General features: G+C 39.6%; 2 protein-coding genes across 6 annotated transcripts in view; one reads left to right on the forward strand and one right to left on the reverse strand.

Moving 5' to 3' along the window:
• The first annotated feature begins 1310 nt into the window (after nt 1–1310).
• znf207a (zinc finger protein 207, a) lies at nt 1311–23078 on the forward strand. 4 transcript variants are annotated; one of them, XM_069929832.1, is made up of 11 exons: nt 1311–1513; nt 3445–3571; nt 7200–7338; nt 9420–9593; nt 10267–10342; nt 11603–11706; nt 14932–15080; nt 15782–15886; nt 16339–16581; nt 16749–16911; nt 22182–23078. In XM_069929832.1, the coding sequence occupies exons 1-11, from the start codon at nt 1473–1475 to the stop codon at nt 22349–22351; spliced, it is 1491 nt and encodes a 496-aa protein (XP_069785933.1). In that variant the 5' UTR covers nt 1311–1472; the 3' UTR covers nt 22352–23078. The 4 variants fall into 4 exon arrangements, with proteins under 4 accessions (XP_069785933.1, XP_069785934.1, XP_069785935.1 ...); XM_069929833.1 differs by having other exon boundaries at nt 11603–11673; XM_069929834.1 differs by lacking the exon at nt 15782–15886.
• The window catches only part of adap2 (ArfGAP with dual PH domains 2), a 67436-nt gene continuing 62029 nt past the window's right edge, over nt 17731–23137 (reverse strand). The window contains exons 11-12 of one of the 2 annotated variants that reach the window (XR_011354833.1): nt 21250–21355; nt 18816–18881 (exon numbers count right to left, since the gene is read on the reverse strand). Coding sequence is in view for 1 of the 2 variants with exons in the window: in XM_069929836.1 (XP_069785937.1) it covers nt 18577–18881 (305 nt within the window). In the remaining variant the exon portion in view is untranslated. Of the gene's footprint in view, nt 18882–21249; nt 21356–23137 lie in introns of both variants that reach the window. The other variant, XM_069929836.1, reaches the window with a different exon arrangement.

Genomic DNA, 23137 nt, shown 5'->3' on the forward strand with positions numbered 1-23137 from the left:
TCATTTATCTGAGAGTTTTTGGGGCTCAAAAGCTTTTGTGAAATTGGACACAATTTTGACCATTACTCAACGGGTTAGCTTGAAGCCAAGTAAGGGAAGTCTCTGAGAGATGCACTGAGAAGGAGAGGTATTTAAGGAGTTGCAGGTGATCAGTCTTGTGAAGGACTGCAAGATGGCAATCTGGGATAAAACATTATAGCTGCACCCACACACACACACACACACAAAAAAAATTAAATTTAGAATCAAAATTAGAGGTCAACAATTCACCAGTAGATTACCAGTCAAGTAATGATTCAAACTGATTAGATATATATGGAACAAACTGCCAGAAGAAGTGGTAGAGGCACCAAAACAACTCTCACCCTAACAGGAACATGGATAGGAAAGGCTAAGAAGTATGGACCAAATACAGGCAAGTAGGATTAGCTCAGGAAGGCAACTTGGTTGGCATGGATGAATTGGACCAAAAGACTCATGTGAGGCTGTATAATTTTATCACTCTCTAACTCTATTTCAGCCTCTTGATTTTTTTTTCCCAAAGATCTTGGATGTGTTGCTACCATGGAGAGCATTCTGGTCGTTTGCATCATTGTCTGGTACAGAGGTACCTATGCTTCAAGAAAAGAAAAAAAAACTCCAGAGTGTTGTTAACTCAGCATGGGCACCAAACTTCACTCCATCAAGGACATCTACAAGAAGCACTGTCTTCACAAAGCAGCCTCTATCCTCAAGGACCCCCACCAAGAGGGCCATGCCCTCTCCACTCTACCATTGGAAAAAGGCCTCAAGGACAGCTTCTTCCCCTTTGCCGTCAGATTCCTGAATGAAGTGATCCACAGATACTACCTTACTATGATTTTTAAAATTTTTATTCATTGTGTTAGGTGATTGCACTGTGATGCTGTCCCAAAACCATGAATTTTATGACACGCTCATGATACTAAATTCTGATTCTAATAGTGAAATAAACTCCATGTACAACCCACCCACATAATCTTTATTCTTAGAAAGGAAAAATAGATGTACTTCATTGAAAATTTGTGTTTTTCTGGCAATGCCTGCATTTTTCCTTGCCCTTGTGAGGGTGGTGGAGAAAATGATTGGATTGCTCCAGGTGTCCATCTCCAGAATGTTGATCCTGCAGGAATCCAGCTGATTTCTAAGTTGAAACACTTGAATTGGAAGGAGAGAGCCCGAAACCACAGCGACATTACCAGTTAGGGGGCCCGGGATGTACAGGCCTCTTTGGCGCTGCCCTGGCGACCGCCTTTGTCAGTACAGCCAATCGCGAGGCCGGATGTTGTCAGGTGGGGCAACACCACGACGGGGCGCCATTTTGTTTTGCTGTCGCTGCGGCGGCGAGAGAGACGATTGTTGGCCGTCGAAGTCATCCTGCCCTTTATTTTTTTCACCCCTCCACCACCTTTGATTCGTCGCTGCAGTCGGGAAGAGAAGGAAGTCCTCGCAGGATGGGCCGCAAGAAGAAGAAGCAGATGAAGCCGTGGTGCTGGTATCCTTGTCTTGGTGCCGCCATTAACTGTGCCTGCGGCCCTGAGGACAAAGAAGCCGATGGCGCAAGCAGGGAGATTCTGCAGAGCCTCGAGCCGCTGTGGAGTGGGGGAGGGCGGTGTATTAGTGTTGTAAATTCTTTGCAACCAGCCGGCAGACTGCTTATGTAGGTGAGCTTGTGTGGGGAAGAATCCAAGTAAAAGCTCGATGCTTGAGAAATTCAGGAGGTCAAACAGCGTTCTTTATATAGCAAAGATTAGGATACATAACCAATGTTTTGGGCTGAAGCCTTGCAGCCAGTCAGCCGCCCGAGTAAAATGGCGTCCGGGGTTTCCTCTCCCCTCTGAGGGTGAAGCCTCCCCTTTTATCGTGTGTCGGCTACCCTCACCTTCATGACGTGAAGAGGCTCTTTTTGACTTGGTATTTCCAGTTGTGGAGCATTAACATCAACCTGGATCCTAAAGTCTTGTCCCAAAATACTAACCAGTTTTGCAAAGCATTTTTGGGGGCCAAATGTTATTAATCCCGTCTGAATAATATTCTGAAGTTCTGGGTTCCTTGTATTGTCATTAAGAAAGTAATATGCATGATATAATTTAAAAAAGTAAAACATGAAAGGCTGTAGACACTGTGGTTGAAGTAAAAAACACAATGCTGGAGAAACTCAGCAGATTAAACGGTGCATTTTATATAGCAAAAATACATAACCAAGGCCTTCATATAGGTAAAAGTGCAGTGATTACAGATCAGAATAACAAATGTGGAGAAATGGGAGAAGGAAAAAAGTAAAAATGCTGGAGAAACTGCTGGTTACACAGTGTTCTTTATATAGCAAAGATTTAAAACCAATCTTTTGAGCTTGAGTCCATCATTAAGGTATGGGGGGGGAAAACATGTCAGCAGGAGCACGAACAAAATGGTCAGCCAGAGGGGTAGAGGGAAGAACACGGTCCCAAAGGCAGGAGGCATTAGGGGGGTGGAACAGGGAGGCTGCTGAGATGGATGGATCAGCCATCCTTCTTTCTCTCCCCCCCCCCCCCCCCCCCATCTGTTTGTTGCTGTGTCTTCCTTACCATAACTGCCTGTTACATCCTGCCTTTGGGTCTCTGCTCCCTTTTTCCTCCCATCACCCACATTTTTGATGAAGGGCTCAAGCCTGAAATATCAGTTATATTTGCTATATAAAATAAACTGTTTGACCTGCTGAATTTCTCTAGCATTGTGTTTTTACACCAAGAATGACTGGGATCTGGAGCAAAATCAATATACTGGTAAATTCCAGCATCTCCAGTCTCTTGTCTTCTGGAGGATCTTGGGTTGAGCAATGTCATTTGGAGGTCAGGGGTAGTAATAGTTGCTCTTTGGGTTAGAGCCTTCAAGACCCCCCTGCATAGTGGGGTCAGTCTTTATCTTTCGTCGGCTGTCTATTTCCCTCCACAGATGCTACTTGAACTACGGGGTTCTTCCATCACCTTGTTTATTTGTTCTTATCTAGGTTTTATATACTATAGTCTCAAAAAGCATTGGCTTGATTAAGAAAGTAAGCATAATCCAAAGCCAAAAGTGTCATGGTTATAGTGTTGCTGGTTCCATGACATAGTTAATTTATAAATTTTTGAAATGCATTTTAATGACGTATTGGGAGTAAATCATTACAATATTAGTGGGAGTAATGTTTTTAAGTTGACAAGATGTTTCATAAACTTACGGGTTGTATTTATTGTGTGGTAGTTCGTAGAATTAGAAATGGGGAGGACCTTGTGCCTACTCAACTATTTAGTTAAGTAATATTTGATGTTTTGCTTCTGCACAATTTTCTTGTACTAATCCAATTATCCTTTGATTTCATTTATTTGTGCTAATCAAGTAATTTTTGTTGTATTTTTTTGAACAGGCAAGCTTTTTATTTCTTTTCCTTAACTAGTAATTCAGGTATTGCAACAGGGACTTTGATGATGAAAAGATTCTAATTCAGCATCAGAAAGCAAAACATTTCAAATGTCATATTTGCCATAAAAAGTTGTATACAGGTCCAGGTCTTGCAATTCACTGCATGCAGGTAAGTTGTACTTATGCATTCAACTGGAAATAATGTAGATATGTTTCATTACCAAAGCTTTTTGTGTTGTTTTGATTAATATTATTGAATAAAGGGTGTGCAAGAAATCATTGTGGAATAGGGGTTTAAATCTTTTATATGATGTGACATTCAAGGCAGACAGTTGCCAGCAAATGTATAGTTTTGCATCTTGTCCTAAATATTTCCATTCCATGAATAGCTTTGAATGTAGTTGCCATTCAGTAGATGGATATATCAGCATGCTGGCGCATATGGACTGCAAATCCTAAAATAGAACATCGTTACAAATACAGCTGATTGAGATGAGTTTAGACCAAAATAGAATCCAGGTCTTCAATTTGTGCTGTGCATCATTCTGTCATAATGGTAGGTGAAGTGTAAACCTATGTTCCAGAACTTGGAAGGTGAATGGAGAACTTTGGTGCATTTTTAGTGGTGGTATTTATGTGGTTATTAGGCAATTGCCTAAATTTCAGTCATGGTGGGGAGCTGGCTGATGGAGGACCTCAGTTTTCTTCAGGCTGACTTCCAGGCCAAACATTTTGTCAGTTTCCGCAAAGCAGGACGTCAAGCGCTGAAGAGCTGGCTCTGAATGGGCAACTAAAGCGGCATCATCTGCAAAGAGTAGTTCACGGGCACACAAAACTCAAAACGGTCAACCAGTTTACCTATCTCGGCTGCACCATTTCATCAGATGCAAGGATCGACAATGAGATAGACAACAGACTCGCCAAGGCAAATAGCGCCTTTGGAAGACTACACAAAAGAGTCTGGAAAAACAACCAACTGAAAAACCTCACAAAGATAAGCGTATACAGAGCCGTTGTCATACCCACACTCCTGTTCGGCTCCGAATCATGGGTCATCTACCGGCACCACCTACGGCTCCTAGAACGCTTCCACCAGCGTTGTCTCCGCTCCATCCTCAACATCCATTGGAGCGCTCACACCCCTAACGTCGAGGTACTCGAGATGGCAGAGGTCGACAGCATCGAGTCCACGCTGCTGAAGATCCAGCTGCGCTGGATGGGTCACATCTCCAGAATGGAGGACCATCGCCTTCCCAAGATCGTATTATATGGCGAGCTCTCCACTGGCCACCGTGACAGAGGTGCACCAAAGAAAAAGTACAAGGACTGCCTAAAGAAATCTCTTGGTGCCTGCCACATTGACCACCGCCAGTGGGCTGATAACGCCTCAAACCGTGCATCTTGGCGCCTCACAGTTTGGCGGGCAGCAGCCTCCTTTGAAGAAGACCGCAGAGCCCACCTCACTGACAAAAGGCAAAGGAGGAAAAACCCAACACCCAACCCCAACCAACCAATTTTCCCTTGCAACCGCTGCAATCGTGTCTGCCTGTCCCGCATCGGACTGGTCAGCCACAAACGAGCCTGCAGCTGACGTGGACTTTTTACCCCCTCCATAAATCTTCGTCCGCGAAGCCAAGCCAAAGAAGAAATTTCAGTCAGAGTGGAAAATGGCTATTTGGGTGAGGACTGTGACTCTAATTGTCACAGATATGATACAGTAGGTGAAGTGAAATAGATATCCTCTTGCCCCAGTAGAAAATTGTGAACTTTCTTTTTAAAGAATAATTTGGTAATGGTTTTCCCAGTTTGTAAGTAATAACTACAGTTGGATTAGTATGTATTGAATTTTTGTAGTGCATTAATCTTATCACAGGTTGTCGTTTGAATTATGGACCTTTTATGTGACTAATTTGTAAATAGCCTTTTGGAGGAATACTAATTTTCTGTATATTTGAATTCTGAGAGCTGTCAGTGGATTGTAAAGAAACTTGAAATCTAATTTAGTAATGTGACCTTTTATATTTTAAGTAAAGTGGCTTTTCTGAAATATCCATGCACTGAGCAGCTACATGTTTCAATACTTTCAGCGACCTGGGTTCAAATTCCAAGTTTAATTTTTCCTGGATACCCTGGTTTCCTCCACTTTCGAAAATAGTAAGGAATTGTTAAGTTAATTGAATGTAATTGGGTATTATGGATATCTATGTCAGGAATCTGCTTCAACCATGTTAGAAATTGTCTTAATTTAAAAACAGTAAAACCTTGTACCAATAAAGTAACAAGGTAACTAATATTTTGATGTGCTTTGAGTGTTGTACATTTAATACTGGGGACACACTGCCCTACAATAGATTGTATCCTATTTGATTGATCATTCAAAACCAAACTTTAATTTGCTGGTTTATCCAAGTCTTCCTGATACCACAGAAGGAAATGAGCAGTATTTGCTGGTGAATAAACTGAATTCTATTACATATCAATTAATTCATTTGCATTTGTGGTTTTTTTGATCAAGATTTATGATTCTGGTTTAAAGTTTCTAAAGATAATTGAATTAAAACATGTACAATATACATATGCTGTGCAATACTTGTTTGCTACAGCCAAACAGGTACTTAATTTTTTTTTTAAAGCTACAATAGGAATAATATTACAACATTAAGTTAAATTATAGATGATGAATACAAAAAATAGATAATTTTCTCTCTTTTAAGAAAACAAAGCTATAGTTATTGTAGTACAGATGAGCCTTTTTGTCCTGCAGGGGTAGTTCATGATTGGTGAAGCCTGGTAAAAATTGGAAAGAAACTGCTCTTTCACCTAGAGTTGCTGGTTTCTCAGGCTTTTGTACCTTCTTCCTGAAGATGATGATAATAGAGTTTACTTAGTAGCAGTCTGACCTGTTTGCTCAGTATCAAACAGTGCTGAGGTTATAACATTTGGTTCAACTTATGACAATGGCTTAATTACTGCTTCAGTATTTTAGTGACTGGAATAAATTGCCCATCTTTACTCAGCTTCTAATGCATGACAAAAAGGTGAAAGATTTGTCTGAATTTTTAATGAGGAATGTCTTGAGGCATTCCCAAGAATAGTTTTGCAGAAACTAAATAATGTCCATCATTTGAGGCTTGTATATTAAGAGTTGCAGTTTAGATTTGGCACTTGTTGCTGTTACATGGATCTCTGAAGAATAATTTTTGTGTTATGTGGCCACATCACTGCTGTAAACTTTATTGGTCACAAAGAACTTAGCTGATTCTAAATTTATTATTTTTTAATTGTAGTTTATTTAATATTTTAAAGTCTGTGTATATATGCGCGCGCATGCTCTCTCTCTCTTGCACACACACATACAAACACAATGTATGTATATAGAAATATACAAAAAAACTATATCCTTAAAATGCATATTAAGCCTAGAAATAACCCCTCTGTACCTTAAGAGAAAAGTTAAAATTCTTAACAGGAATTCTGTGACCTTGCTCAAAACTCTGATTTGCGTTTTGTGGGGGGAAAAAAACACAAATGGTGGAGAAACTCAGCAGGTCAAATAGTGCCTTTATGTAGCAAAGGTTAAAAAAAAATCAAGGGCTTGAGCCCTTCATCAAGTTGCATTTTCTGAAACTGAGCTTGAATTAATATAACAAATAGTTTTGAGAATGTGTCATTTTCAATTTTACAAATCATGCTTAATGTTTTTAGAGTTGCTCTGATTATGTGTATTTTCATTGTACTAATGTTCATTGAATTTTCAGCTGTTTTTGAAATGTCTGGGGTTGTTTCTGCCTTTATAGGTTCATAAGGAAACAATCGATGCAGTTCCAAATGCAATCCCGGGAAGAACTGACATAGAGCTGGAAATCTATGGAATGGAGGGCATTCCAGAAAAGGATATGGAAGAAAGGAGGCGTCTACTTGAACAGAAGACTCAAGGTAAGTATTTGGAATGTCGTAATTAATTGATTTAGATGTCTTTCTCCAGCAATTTTCTCTTTCCTGACAAGATTAACTCCTAGTTGATAGTTGGTTCTGCAGTGCCTTGGACTAGTAAAAAGCAGATCAAAATAAATTGCATTTGTTAAGGTCTAAAGATAGCACAGTTAGCTTTAGCAGTCTGCACAACACTGTTACAGCACCAGCAAACCTGGGTTTGAATCTGGCACTGTCTGGAAGGAGTTTGTACCTGCACCCTGAATCTACGTGGTTTTCGCAAGTGCTCCAGTTTCTTTCCACCCTTCACAATGTACAGGGTTGTAGGTTAATTGGGTGGCATGGCTTATGGGCTGGAAGGGCCTGTTACCATTCTGTGCGTACAATTTAAAATTTGTGGCCTTCCAGAGTGTTACATTTCAAATGAATAATACAGTGAAACCTTGTTTGAACACGATTCGTTAATCCGCAAAATCGCTTATAGTGGACCCCAAACATTGATTTTAGGATGCTAGGCTAACAGTGGCTAACAGCCACAAACTCAAAAATGGACTTTTATGATTCATTTACAAGAGGTGTATGTTAATATGTGGAGTTTAAAGATCTTGTTATAGGGTTTGAGTCGCAGTATTCTGTTTTCCTGCTTCCCGAATCATGATGTATATGCATCTATTCCACGACTCGGCTGTAACACGGTATGAAATCTTGGACCCCAACTACCACGTTCTAACAAAGTTTTACTGTACTACTGAAATATAGTTGCTGCAGTCATGTCAGAAAATGGCTTTTACCTCCAAAATTTGATTGCAAATATTAGCAGTCATTTTCACGCTTGAAACTTGTTGCCAAATTTTGGAGTTTCTCGTCGAAGTTACTGGACAGGAACTTGAATGAGATGATTAATTGAGGTAATAATCTTTGAATTGTCACTTCTTTAGCCCCATAAACAGATGACGGTTTGGTATGTTTGAACTGCTTTGCCTACAGGCGGATAAGTTGAGCAAACTCTTTATATGGAGCCTTGCCCGTGATATACCAATGTAACATAACATCTGTAGATTTGGTTGACCACACTGGTCTTACTGCACAGCTGTTGATTCGGATTTTAATATCAAATTTTAATGTTCAATGAATTATTAAGCTTTGTGATGATCATGAATTATTTTCTTGTTTACACAGATGAACAGGCTTATGAAATATTCCATCCAAATAACATCACGTTTAGCAGTGTAGCATTTCTTTTGACCAGATTAAATAGTTATAAATCTACCTAGTGGTTTTGTATAATTAGTTAATGAGAAGTTGCTGCATCACCTACTTAAAGGTGTTTATCAATTTTCAGCCACATCTATTACTGAATTTTTTTTGCAGCACTATTTTTGCTTAACCTCATGATGTTCAAGTGTTAGAAATCTAAGTGAGTGAGCATATCCAGGCAACTAAAGAGTATTTGGATACTCTGATCTGGGTCTTATCCAGATATTCCTTGTACCTTTCACAATTGGATTGCAGAGTATTAATCTTGGCCCTTTGAGTATTATAACCAATTGCTGTAGATTAAAAAGTTATGCTTTTAATAATGGATTGTTTTGATGCAATCTTAAAATGAAGATTTTTCAGATCTGTCGTGTGGGTTTAAGGTTGTATTTGCTTTCTAATTTATTATTGTTGTCTGGACTACCTGGCTAGTTTCGCTTGGGTGAAGATATTATTTCAGGAGAAAAAAATGTAACAAGAGGAACAATTTCTCTAGTTTTTCTTACAAAAATAACTTTGTGTTCAATCTGACCTAAGGCCTTCAGATCCAAACTTTCCTACCAGAAAAGTAGATCTTGAGATGTAATTGTATGTTCTTTCTTTCTGGAAGTGTTCTTAATCAGAGAACACTGTTAAAGGATAAGGTGCTGGTCAGTGGGACTAGGAGGGTGGGGATTTGTTCCAGCATGGACTAGTAGGGCCAAACTGGCCTGTTCTGTGCTGTATATGGTTATATGATAATATCTGAAGGAAAGGTGCAATATGATTACAATTGTGACCATGCTCTTTCAAGATGCAGTTTAATTTTTTTTAACCTCTTCCACCAGCTGAAAGTCAGAAAAAGAAGCAGAAAGATGATGATTCTGATGAGTTTGATGATGATGATACAGAAGCTGGGACTTCATACCAGCAACAGGGTGTGCAGCCACAGCAGAACTTCATTTCAAATATAAGCCAGTCAAGTATGCACAATGTACCAGGTGCACCAGGAATTCCTCCAGGTAATGGGAACTTCTTTCCTGTCTTATACAAATCCTTTTGCACTACATATATGATATTGGTCTATAACTTTTGTAGTTCGGATTGTCCACATTGCTCTTTCAAACATGAATGATGAATTCCTTAGATTGATTGGCTTGCAGTCTAATGTCAGGATCACACATTAGGTATATACTGAACTAGTAAATAACGCGTGATGTGTTACACTGACATGGTTGAATATTTTTCTTATGCATGGATACCAAGATGACTTATCAGATCAGCCATGATTTCATTAAATGGAGGAGCAGGCTCGATAGGATATTTCTTGTGTTGTGTTCTACCATTAGCGCCAGTCATTACTCCTAGGATGCTAGGAATCCCTTTCATTCTTTTACTAAGCCCTGGAATTTACAGATGTTATTGGGGCTCTTTGACTTTGTTTCCATGGTTGCTGGTTTGAAACAATGGGCTTGATGGCTGTGGGGCAGAAATAACACATGGCCATTCTTAACAATGCATGCTTTTCCCATGAGAGATGATCAGTATGCAATGTTATTGCAGCTTGTTTCTCCCCCAGACCATTGGATTGCTATGTTAATGACCAGTGCAAGGTCATTGAGCAGCTCCCTCTCTCCAGTAACTTTAGATGATAAATTCATATTTTTACATGGTTTAATTTATTTTCCTTTGCAGGAGTGCCACCTGTCGTACCAGGTGTTCCTCCCATGATGCCAGGGATGCCCCCTGTGATGCCAGGAATGCCTCCAGGGTCAGTATTTTATTTTGCCTCTGCCTTGTGATGTTTTTAAAAGATGAGAATTTTTAAAATTAAGTTGCATATTTCCTTTTCACACCAATGCATTGTGCTGTAAAAGGGACTTGCTCTCTGTGTGATAAGATAACTTGGTGAAAGTAAGTGCACCCTTATAAATCACCTAATTATTGTAACAAAATTATTTGTGTTGGTGTAAAAGTATTTAAACCTTCAGCATTTTATAGTTTTTTTTTCTTCCATAGCATGACCTTGTTCTCCTTATTTGTCTCCTTTTCAGTCTCAACAGAGATTCTTGGAATAGTACCATGATAATACTATGTATACTCGTGCAGTCGTTGATAACATGTAATTGTCAACCCCCCCCCCCCCTCTTTTTTGGACCAGATAGCGGGTATTTTTGTATGACCTATGTAAAAGTCAACCCCCTCCCCCCCCTTATTTTTGGCCCTGACCACACGCCCATCCAAGCTCCCGATTGTGGATCCTCGCCACAACTGGCCACCCATCTGAACTCTTGATAACCTGGTCTCTCAACCAATGCGATCTCCTATCCGCGGATCCTTGCCCTGGCTGCCCACCCATCCTAGTTCCCCATACCCCAACTGAAGACTTACTACTCGGACCCAGCCATCTGAGCTCATGATGCCTTGAACGATGCAAGTTCTTCTGAGGGTCAAAGTTTGACCAGTGTAAAAGTCAACCCATCCTTTTTTTGGCCTGGAAATGTCCAAAAGAAAAATTGATGATTACATGAGTATATATGGTAATTCCTTTCTAAAGTGTTCTGGTTTAATTAAAATCTGTTTATGTGTGCACTTCTGGACAGAAGTAGCTGTCAGGATCAAGAGCCCCTGCAGCCTTTGACTACCCAACATCCTTGTTTTCGGACACATTACAGTTCTGTACCAGCTAATTCAGTGAAGTTTAGTGCTTTTGTTTCCCATGAGTCAACTATTCATTGAATAAATTCACCAAGCTCATGTGTTCTTGTATGTTTTCACAATGTAGAAAGAAATTTGTTTGATCAAGTCTCTGTCACAAATAGGAGCAATCCTGTCTTCTTTTTCCCCATAACCTAATCAAATATGCAATGATTCTCAAATCGTCCACCTGGAGCAGGTAAAATGTGATGGCCAATTAATTTGCAGCCAACCTTTGGAAGTAAATGGAAGCACCTGAGATCTGGGTCACTGGAGTTGTGTGGCTGCCCAGCTGCACTGTTTCTAGCTACAATATAATTATTTTTGTTTGCAGAATGATGCCTATGGGTGGAATGATGCCTCCAGGACCTGGAATGCCACCCATGATGCCAGGCATGCACCCTGGTGGGTATTTGAAAATGGCTGGTGGCAACTTAGGTCTGTATTGCAGAGAATAATCATTTTAAACATTTAAGATATTTACTAACACAATAGTACTTTCATCAAAGTACTTTCTGGCATATACAAAAATAACAAAAGACCTGAAAGGTTGACTTTTTTGGTATTACTTGGCAAAGCTTTCTTGTAAAAAGGTGGGATGTTTCAGACACTGAACCACACGTTCACAATAAATAAAAGTATGTTTCTGATTATCCAAAATGCTTGAGACCAGACCTATAGATGGATTTTTCATATATTTGGGAATTTTCACTTAAAAGCAGCCCTAGCATCAGGTGCATACTTGTATCGGCTATTGCCAATCCCCAACGCCTCCCCACCACTGTCGCTATTACTGCCCGGGAGCCTGAGGTCTTACCTTGTGTGTAAGTGGTAGGAGATTGCACAGGGATTGTTGTCCAGCAGAATTTCAGCAACCCCTCTGAAGGGGTATTTGACAGAGGGAGTGGGAAGAGAACGCGGCTTGGGTGGGCAAGCGGGGAGAAAGTGCGGCTTGAGCAGGGAGACTCAAATTCTGAGAATGCCACAATGCAAGTTATCATAAAGTTGTAGTAATTCATGGCAAAAAAAATGACAGTTTATGAATAAATAATCAGTGGTATCCTTTCCTTCAATGTGTAACTTGTTGACAAATGTCTTTGTAAAACTGATTCCCTGTAACCCAACTTGAGCATGGTTAAATTTTCTTTTTTTTTCAAATTGTGATGTGTCTCACCTGGAGAAAAAAACTTGGATCCTCAGGTTTGGTTGATCATTTTTCAGTTAATCGGAAACATACTTTAGTTGCTAAACCAGCAGTCTGATGAACTTGACGTATACGTCATTTTAAATTAATTGGGAATGAAAATCTGGTAATTCTGATTGGAAGGTTGTTGTAAAAACCCATTTGGTTCACTATGTTTTTCAAGAGAAGTGATCTTGCAAGGTTGCGTAGTCTGGATCAGTATAACGGGCAGTCTATTCAGTTTGTGTTTGATAGGCTGTGCTAACGAACACTACCACTGTAACATGAAAAACATTTTTTAAAGTTGTGCTTTGTGTTCCTTATTTGGATTTAGTAATTCAATGATAGTACGTCACACCAATTAAATTGCTCGATAGTCGATGTAGGTATTCCGCACTTCCCAAATATGCAGCCATTACCACCAAGAAGGAGCAGCAAGTGCCACCGCCACCTTCTGGTCGCCCTCCAGTTTCTCTGCCATTGTGACTTATTGCTGTTCTTTAAGTGTTGTGATACATCCCAGACTCTTGATTCAGTGTCACTTTGGTAGCACTGCAAGGGTTCAAGAAGTTGGCTAGCTGTTCTGCAGGCAGCATTTTTTTAAGGAAGGGGAAAGAAATGGCTTCAGCCATTGAGTGGAATCATAGATCCTTGTGCTTGGAGCACAAGCTATTACAGGGAATTTTCTCTGTCTTGATTTGAGGTTTATTAGTACACTTTTATGGGAAGTGGAGAACAAATTCTATGCTTCCAATAGGTAGAAATGAGATCACTCAAAAAGAAAATCAGAACCTACTCAAAATATTTGAAGAAATGACCGAACTGAAGGTGGTCTAGGTGTATATCTATAATACTGAGAAATTCTGACAAGACATCAAAATCTTTTTATAAAAGTAAAAACACAACGCTGGAGAAACTTGACAGGTCCAACAGCATACTTTAGGTAGCAATGATGAAGATACATAATCAATGTTTCAGGCTTGAGCCCTTCATCAAGGAATGAGCAAAATGTAGACAGGCATCTGAACAAAATGGTACGGAAGGGAGGAGCACAGCCCCCCAGGCAAGAGGTAATAGGTGGAAAAGGGAGGGAGGGCACACCAGCAAACAAGGAGAGGGGAGTGGCTCTGAATGGAGAGGGGAGTGGCTCTGAATGGAGAGGGGAGTGGCTCTGAATGGAGAGGGGAGTGGCTCTGAATGGAGAGGGGAGTGGCTCTGAATGGAGAGGGGAGTGGCTCTGAATGGAGAGGGGAGTGGCTCTGAATGGAGAGGGGAGTGGCTCTGAATGGAGAGGGGAGTGGCTCTGAATGGAGAGGGGAGTGGCTCTGAATGGAGAGGGGAGTGGCTCTGAATGGAGAGGGGAGTGGCTCTGAATGGAGAGGGGAGTGGCTCTGAATGGAGAGGGGAGTGGCTCTGAATGGAGAGGGGAGTGGCTCTGAATGGAGAGGGGAGTGGCTCTGAATGGAGAGGGGAGTGGCTCTGAATGGAGAGGGGAGTGGCTCTGAATGGAGAGGGGAGTGGCTCTGAATGGAGAGGGGAGTGGCTCTGAATGGAGAGGGGAGTGGCTCTGAATGGAGAGGGGAGTGGCTCTGAATGGAGAGGGGAGTGGCTCTGAATGGAGAGGGGAGTGGCTCTGAATGGAGAGGGAAGGGGGTGGAGAGCTGGAGGAAGGAAGGCAGAGGGATGCGGAAGAGGGAAAACGGAGTAGACTAGGAGGAACTGGAGAAGTTGATGTTAATGCCATCGGGTTGGACAGGGCCCAGGTGGAGTATTAGGTGTTGCTCCTCCAATTTACGGGTGGCCTTGGTTTGGCAGCGCATGAGGCCGTGGTTTGAGCTGAACTATTAAAACCTTTTAATTTGTAATGCAACTCAAATCTGATCTTCCTTAGTGACTGGTTTAGTTTGATGCAATGTTAATTTTCGTTTTATCAATTGGATGCACTGGTGTTAATTAGCTTATTTTAACTAAGCTGTTAGTTCAGTTGGCAGAATGATGAGCATTCACATTGAATTCACTTCAATACTTTCATTACCAGTGCTATGCAAGGAGTTTGTATGTTCTCCCCTGTCTGCATAGGTGTTCCTTGGTGGCTCCGGTTTCCTCCCACAATTCAAAACATACCGGGGTCATAGATCAATTTGGGCGACATGGGCTTGTGGACCGAAAGGGTCTATTATTGTGCTGTATGTCTAAATAAAATAAATAATCAGTAAATTTCTCTACTGAAAAATTTGTTGATCACTTTTCAATATGTGGATTAGTTGTGTATTAAAATAGGAATTGTATGATTCTTGGCTTTTTAAAGTGCATTTAGCTGAATTTTGTGGTTTCAATGCATGTTTAATAAACAGTTTTTATTTGAACATAATTCAATGAAGCAAATTGGTAGCAAATCAAGGAATTTAAAGTGCTGGAGCTGTTGAATAACATGAGACCTGTAAATTGTTTTGTGCTGTAGTGTTTGTTTACTTTTCTAGGTATGCCCCCACCTGTTCCACGTCCGGGTGGGCCATCTATGACCCAGTCGCAACCTGTGGCTGCTCCTGGTGTGCCCAGTCGAGCACCACTACCTGGACCTGGTCCACAACCCCCCATTGCCAAGCCTCTCTTCCCCAGTGCTGGACAAGTAAGTGCGTCACATTGTTCTATTGCACTCAAATTCCTGATGCCTGGATAATTTTAGTTCATTTAGTCAATTGTTGCAATTGACACTTTAGCTAGGAATTAGTAAAATATTTATTGGAAAATTCATTTCCTCTGGGTTTTAATACCGTATATGCTGTTGTATAGGATGATCCCGAAACCCAAAAATTTCACTTAAATCAGGTCTTCCTATACAAGGGGTCTAAAATTCTTTCCTTGGTGATAAAGTTGCAACACCACCACCATCTTCCTGGACTCCAGTGCAATCTTGCGTCTGACCTGTTAGTTATTTGTGAAGTCTCAGCGTTCCTACGCAGGGTTTGACTGCTGTTGGCTCTCTACATGCTTTAAGCGGCCTGTTACAGGAACTGATGGATTATTTTAAAATATCCAAATAAATGTAAACTTTTAAATTATTTGTTATTAAAATATTATGATTTGCTTTTAACAGCATCCACTGGTCAGCGATAAGTGCCATTTTTGGGGTGGGGGGTGGTCATTTTATACAGAGGGCTTTGCTCAAAACCAACATTTTAGGTGGAAATTCCAGGTTTGTCCTATACACCATTCGTCCTATACAATAGCATATAAGGTACATTTGAATTTCTGACAGCAATCCTTTTAGCTGTATCGAGTTCAGGCAGCTGTTGAGGATTTTCACTGTCTGCTCTTTTTATGCTTCAGATGGGGACTCGTGTTTCAAGCACAACTACAACCTCCACTACAGCTTCATCAAATTCAGCCAACCTCTCAACTTCCTCTAAGCCTCTGTTTCCTAGTGCAGCCCAAGTACGCAGGGAGTCGCTATCTGTTCTGGTGTTAGACTCATTCCGTGCTTCACCTGCAGGATAATTTTTAAGCATGCATTAAACTAGCTTTAGAGGCTTTTGGAGTTGTGTATGGGCTGTGTAATGTTAATCTGGTGTAGTGTGCTGTACTTTGTAGAGATAGCATTTTATACCTTCTAAAAATATAATCCAACACAATCTACAGCTTTGTAATGATGCAAAGTCTATTGAAGGTTTGCCTGTTCCAATTGAATTAGAAAATCTTAATTTTGTCTGCAGCCTTTTTACACTGAGATTAATTTTAATTGTTCTAACAATTAAAACTTGTAAACCTTCATTCTGAGAATAGCATGTTATTGGGGGTAATCTGCTTTGCTTGTGGCTTTTGTTTGTTTTCTTCCCCCCCCCCCCCCCGAGATATTTTTGTTAATATGATTCTCATTGATTAAACAGAGCCAGCCGTCTGTTTCTGGACCTGTGGGCACAGATTTTAAACCCTTGAGCAGCACACCTGTTACTACTGCAGAGCCTCCAAAGCCCACGTTCCCGGCCTACACTCAATCTACAGCTACTGCCACAAGCACGTCAAGTAGCGCCACGGCGAAGCCAGCCATGCCCGTTACTAGTAAGCCTGCTACTCTAACCACAACTAGTGCAACTAGTAAGTTGATCCATCCAGATGAGGATATATCCTTGGTAAGTGTGGGTCATTCTAGATTTGTATTTAACAATGTGTGTATTAAAAAAAAAAGTTAAATTTTGCTACACAGATACAAATTCAATTACACATTATATAAAAAAAATTGTCCTCTGCAGGGGAAAATTTAACGTACCTTTGCCATTTTCTTTCCTTTGCCTTTCAGGAGGAAAGGAGAGCTCAGTTTCCAAAGTACCAGCGTAACATCCCTCGGCAGGGACAAGCAGCAATGGGGCCACCACCAGTTGGGCCAATGGGAGGCATGATGCCACCACAGCAAGGAATGCCACCTCAGCAAGCTGCAATGCGACCTCCTATGCCACCTCCAGGTTAAAATTATTTTTATTCTGATAATGGTTAAATACTGTTTGAAAGTAATGGAAATATAAAAACATCTCAAAGGATTGTCTCAAGTGATTTTTGGATTTGCCTAATTTAGTGATTTTTTTTTTAAAAAAACAATTAGTTTAATGTTATTTTAAGTCAAGTCAAGTGACTTAAAATCATTGTATCGAAGGAATTTGGCCCATTTGCATTGTCAGCTCTTGTAGTTTTCCCATTTAGACCAACTAGCAACAAGGATTGCTATTTTTGCACATCTCTGTAATCATTTACCCTATCAGGCATTTTCGATGTGTGATTACCAGATAGGGATCCTTCTTTTCAGATATTTTTTTTTTAAACTTTATTTAAGATTTTATAACATGAATAACATATAGGATTACATTTAAAAAAATTAAGAATAAAATAATAAAATTACAATACAATATCAGTAATCTAAATAAACTATACCCTCCCCAATAATTATTGCACATTAATAACCCGACTCAAATTAGTCCAACCCCACCTTTCCCCACCAAAATAAAGAGTGAAGAATTAATAAAGTTAATAATATGTGAGAAAAAAACCCACTTACAAAAAAAACAAAAACATAACCGATTAAAATACTAACAAAAAGAAAAGTAATTAATACTAAGATATCAGACTTAAAAAACATATTTAAATCAAACTTAAATGCATATATTTAACAAACGGAGTTAAGATTAAACATATATTTAACTCAAACTTAATATAAAAAATTAATAAAGTTAGTAACATTATCAAAAATTCTTAAACAATAATCAATTCTTAAAAAAAATTGTAGCATGAAAAAAAACTTTCTCTATAGAGATAAACCTTCACCAAATATCAACTAACTTCACATCTATCATCATATTAGTCACATAAACCACCATCTTAAAACAAAATTCAAACCTCATTAAGCATTGTACAATTCAATTTTAGCACTCTTCCACCATTTTTCCCTTTTACTCTTGAATAGTTATCCAATAAAAGCTCCAATACTACATTTAAATATCCCCAATCATTACGTTAAAATTCAGATATCCAAATAATAAAAACACATCTACAACGAAATCTATATCTTCAACAAATGGAGCATAAACCACAAACAAAATTCAAGCCTCATTAAGAATTGTACAATTCAATTTATAACTTTCACCATTATTCCCTTCGTTCTATAACTAAAATAGCAAAATAATATACACCAGAATTACCACTCCTTTCACCTTAAAGTTAAAGAAAAAATATAAAAAAAACTTAGCCATCCCATTCACATTTAAATTTCAGATATTCCTTATCTACTGAATAAACTTTACAAAAAAAGCCACATCAATTTTTAGTTTTTTAAACAATCAAATACTTATGCTTTTTTTAATATTGAAACAAAAAAAAACCCTTCACTCTTTAATCTAATAATACAAAAAAAGGAGAAAAAAAACGGGTAGGAGGTTAAAAGTACCCCCTCCTGTCTAAACCGCACAATGCGGTAACTCCCAAAAAAAAATGGGTGTGAGATAACTCACATGTAGCAGATGACTTTCAGGAAATAGTGCCTATCCAGTTCTCTCCCCCAACTCTCACTTCATCTTAAACTATTTAATATCTCTTTTTTTTAAAAAAACATCAGAAAAAAAAAAAGGACAACTCTTCTTTTAATCAGCTCCAACTGCCGAGTCACCATTACAACCATTCCTTCTTGGAGCGCGGCTCTTTTCTTCCATCTCTTGTCTCCTTAGAGATCGCGGCGGGCTATGTCTCTGTTGAAACTGAGTAATTGGCAGCTCTTGAGCAAATGCTATAGCTTCCTTTGGAGAATCAAAGAACTTTGGTTGGCAACCATCTTGAAAAACCTTCAAAACAGCTGGGTATTTAAAGGTTGCCTTGTAACCTTTCTTCCACAACAACTCTTTAGCAGGATTGAATTCCCGTCGTTGGAATATAACTTCTTGACTCAAATCTGCATAGAAGAAAACTCGATTATTTTGAATCATCAAGGGTGATTTTCTCTGTTGTACATTTCTAATAGCCACTCGTAAAATTATTTCTCTGTCGTAATAATTCAAGCAACGAACAAAACAGGTCTTGGACTTTGACCTGAAATAGGTCTTCTACGCGAGGCTCTGTGAGCACGTTCCAGTATTATACCTTCCGGGAAATGTTCTTGACCCAACACCTGCGGAATCCATTCAGTAAAAAATTTTCTTGGGTCTGGTCCCTCCATACCTTCTGGCAAACCAATAATCTTTATATTGTTCCATCTAGATTGGTTTTCCAAATAATCAATCTTTTTCACCAAATTTTTATTTTGAGTTTGTAAGTCTTCGACCATTTTGGTCACATCAAAAACTTGATCCCGTATTTCGTCTATATCTTCTTCACACGAATTAAATTTATCTCTCACTTCAAGCTTAAAAGCTCCAAACTCAGCCATCTGTTGAGAATGTATTTTCACCAAAGTATTAAACCTAGTATCAAGTTCAGTCATAATCTTGGATAATCCCTGCATTGTATAAGATAATTTAGATTCAAGATTCACAAAAATCTTTTCAATTGGAAGAAATTTTGGCTCAACAGATTCCTGCTTCTTCTCCAAAGGATCTTCTGTTCCTTCCTTCATTCTGGTTGCCTTCCTTGTAGTATGACTGCGTGTGGAAATCCCAGCCATAGCCTCTCCAGCAATGACTGGAGGACGCTGGGCGGGGTTTTCCCCAGTCCATAATGTATTAAATTCTCCCAGTACATCAAGTTATATAGGTTCTTGTATCTCAAAAGATGCAGTTTGCAGCGCCACCTCTACAGTTGACAAATGCCTTTGAGTAACTCTTTGTTCTAAAGGCTGTTTGGCGCCCTCTTTAGGGGGCTCTACCGATGTAACATAGAGCTCTACATCCGAACACTGTACCTCTCTCCTGGGATCCATTTCACGCTGAGTCCCGGTGTCTTTCCTGTAGGTAGGCTCCAAAACTTGAACTTTTGGAAAATGTAGTTTTTTGATGATCTGTTGTCATTTTTTTTTTGCTCTTTTCCACCAATTGTACCATCATAAGTTAAGTTAACAGCACTGAAATTATCTAAACTTTTAAAGAATTTTAACGGGCATTTCTAGACAAAACAATAAGATAGAGTCAGGAGAGGACTGGAAGGCACGTCTGATCCTTACGCCATCTTGCCATGCCCCCCAGATAGGGATCCTTCTGATGGAAGAAGATGATTTACTCTTATTAGAACTCATCACCATTTTGACCACCTTATTTTAAATGGCATCTCCTGGTCAATGTTTTGAGGAATTTAATCCAACCTCTTCAGTTTTCCCAGATAAAGGTCATTGGTTCATTGTATTTAATCCAAACAGCAAATGTGACATAAAGCAGAGTATGCCAGTGTTTGGCACAGCTGATCATGCTTCTGACTTGGCACTAAACAGTTTATCCTGCATGAAGTTTGCATGTTCTTCCTGAGACAAACCTTTGGTGCTTTATTTCTCCCACATCCTAAAAACAAGTGGGTTGGTCAGTATAACATTGTAAGTTGCCTGTGTTCTGTAGATGAGTAGTATAATGCAGTTGCAGGGGGTTGTAGATTTGAAAGCAAAATGCAGGGAATAAAATTGGTTTGGGAGATGTAGGTTATAGGACAGCGCGGTTTGCATAGCGGTTAGTGCAATTCCTTTACAACGCCAGCAATCTGGACCAGGGTTCGAGTCCTGTGCTGTCAGGAGTTGATATGTTCTCCCATGTCTCTTGGGTTTTCCCAAGGGGCTCTGGTTTCCTCCCACAATTCAAAACTACTGGAGATGTAAGTTAATTGGGTGTAAATTGGGCGGCATGGAGTTGTGGGCTGAAATGACCTGTATGTCTAATTTATAATAATAGTTTATTGTCAGATATATTGTACCATGTACATGTGCCTAAAAATTTGGTGCAGCTGATCAGAAGCTTATAGTGAAGCTATAATACCATAAAATATGTGTGTGATAGTTGATACCATATAAATGTCAACACCCTACCTCATCCTATTTTTGGCCCCAAAATATGGTATTTTCCTTTTATAGCACGTAAAAGTAGACCTTACTATTTTTGGCCCCATCTGCCCACCAGTCCAAGTTCCCAATGCCATGAAAGCAGACTTAACACCTGAGCTCCCGACACCTCAAATGACACGGGGACTTTTCGCGTTCAAAAGTAGTATGCGTGTAATAGTCTACCCCTAAATTTTACCTTAAAAGTTGGTCCACCAAATTTGATGATGATGTGCGTATTTATGGTAGTAAACTAATTGAATGAAATTAAAAGGAACAATAAATATACATGATAGATAATACTCACAGTAATCTTAGTGTTTAGTCATTTGCAATAATGCAGACAATCCTTTTGTGCTGTTAAAGCAGTCCATGATTAGTGTACCAAGAGGAGGTTCAAGAGTCTTTGATAGCTTTTGGGAGAAAAAAATGCTTGATGATCAGTGGGGTCTTGGAACGTCAAAGCGATCAGTTTCTGTGTTTGTGGCACTTTATGATCTCTGATTTTAAATGATGGGCAGAGGGCCAGGGTTAGCAGTGACCTACATAGTGAAAGGAAGAGTTAAGTTGATCAGCTTCCATCAGAGCTGCAGAAGGGATGGATGTAATAACTTCTGTACCATGGATGTAGGAAAAAGATGGGAGGAGCATTTTGAGATGGAGGGCTGAGGTTCATTAAGTTACAAAAATTGATCACGTTAAGCTAGAAGTTAGTTAATTGTGTGAAAAATTCTTCAAGACCCAGCCCAGCAGGATTGGAAAAAGTGAATGCTTTTCACTACTGAAAGTACCAAACCGATAAGGTTACATTTTTGTAATATATGGTTTGAAGAAAAGGTACTTCATAGAACTTATTTTGTTTTCCCTTTTCAGGCTTCAAGTATTACTGGGTAATAGCCAAAAAAGTGTTCAGAACACAGTTAATGTAGCGATTAGCGCAACATTGTTACAGCACCAGCAATCGGGATTTGAATCCAGCGCTGTCAGTTAGAGTTTGTACATTCTCCCCATGTCTGTATGGGTTTCCAACAGGCACTCCGGTTTCCTCCCACCCTTTAAAACCTGTAGGGATTGTAGCTTAATTGGGGTATTTGGGTGGCACGGGCTTGTGGCTGGAAGGGCCAGTTTTCATGCTGTATATCTAAATTAAATATACAAAAATCAGAAATTTCTGATATTTGTAAAGGTGACCTATTTAATTTGATAAGTTCATACTTGAACTCTCAACTTTCTTTTTAGGTCAATTTGGTGGCCCACCCCAGGGAATGCCAGGATACCTGCCTGGCGGCATGCCTCCCTATGGACAGGGACCTCCTATGGTGCCTCCTTTCCAGGGTGGACCTCCTCGACCGCCAATGGGAATGTCTGGATTGAGGCCCCCGGTAATGTCGCAGGGGGGCCGTTACTGAAGCCGGTGTACCTACATTAATAGGTTTGGAGATTCAACCTTTTCTCAACTTGCTGTTATCTAGACAAGCTTCGGTGACAATAAGTGACTTTAAAAAAATTTTTTTTAAAGAAAAACTGGTAAAACTCTTCCTGCCTACTAAATGATGACCACAAAAAAAAACTTGCTGAACAGTGGGATTAGCTGTTCATGTTTTATCTCTAACAGGGGAAAAGAAAATCAAAACCCTGTTGGAGTATTTTCTCTCTCCCTCTCTCTCCCCCTTCCCATCCCTGCACCCCACCCTCTAATGTTATTGCAATTCATGTTGTATAGCTTCTTTTCTCGTGTTTCATCTAGGTTTTTAGAAGTGAAGTATAATAAATGTGGTCCGTTTATATATAAAAAAAAATTTGAAGGCGCTGGAGTTACATGAACATACAGTATCACCTTTTAAAGGCAAGTTCTGTAAATTAAAATTTGCTTTCAAATTAAAATCAGAGATGAGGCCTTCACAGCATTTTAAGTGCTGTTGGACTTCTATGTCCCCAACATTGTTTGGTGAGGGCTTCTGGTGTCACTTCTTGTTTCAGTCCCAAATACCTGTTCAGTTGCTTTTTGATTATGTAACTGTTGAATGTGCCCCGTAGATGGAGGGCTTAACTAAATCATTTTGAATATAACTAGGGCATACCAAATTTCTGTACTGTTGTAAAGTTTACTGTAATAAAACTTGATGGAAACATTAATGTTGCTTTATTCATAACCAGCTGTGGATCACTGCCTCAAGGTTTGTACCACTGCATGT

Source organism: Narcine bancroftii, chromosome 3 (assembly GCF_036971445.1).
Source record: "Narcine bancroftii isolate sNarBan1 chromosome 3, sNarBan1.hap1, whole genome shotgun sequence".
NCBI classification, from domain to species: domain Eukaryota; kingdom Metazoa; phylum Chordata; class Chondrichthyes; order Torpediniformes; family Narcinidae; genus Narcine; species Narcine bancroftii.

What these genes read in the sequence shown, in the direction of transcription:
- znf207a (XM_069929832.1), top strand. Translation starts at nt 1,473, where the DNA reads ATGGGCCGCAAGAAGAAGAAGCAGATGAAGCCGTGGTGCTG. An exon ending in TCTTCCCCAGTGCTGGACAA is followed by an intron (nt 15,081 to 15,781) that starts GTAAGTGCGTCA and finishes TTTATGCTTCAG; the next exon opens with ATGGGGACTCGTGTTTCAAG. An exon ending in TGTTTCCTAGTGCAGCCCAA is followed by an intron (nt 15,887 to 16,338) that starts GTACGCAGGGAG and finishes TTGATTAAACAG; the next exon opens with AGCCAGCCGTCTGTTTCTGG.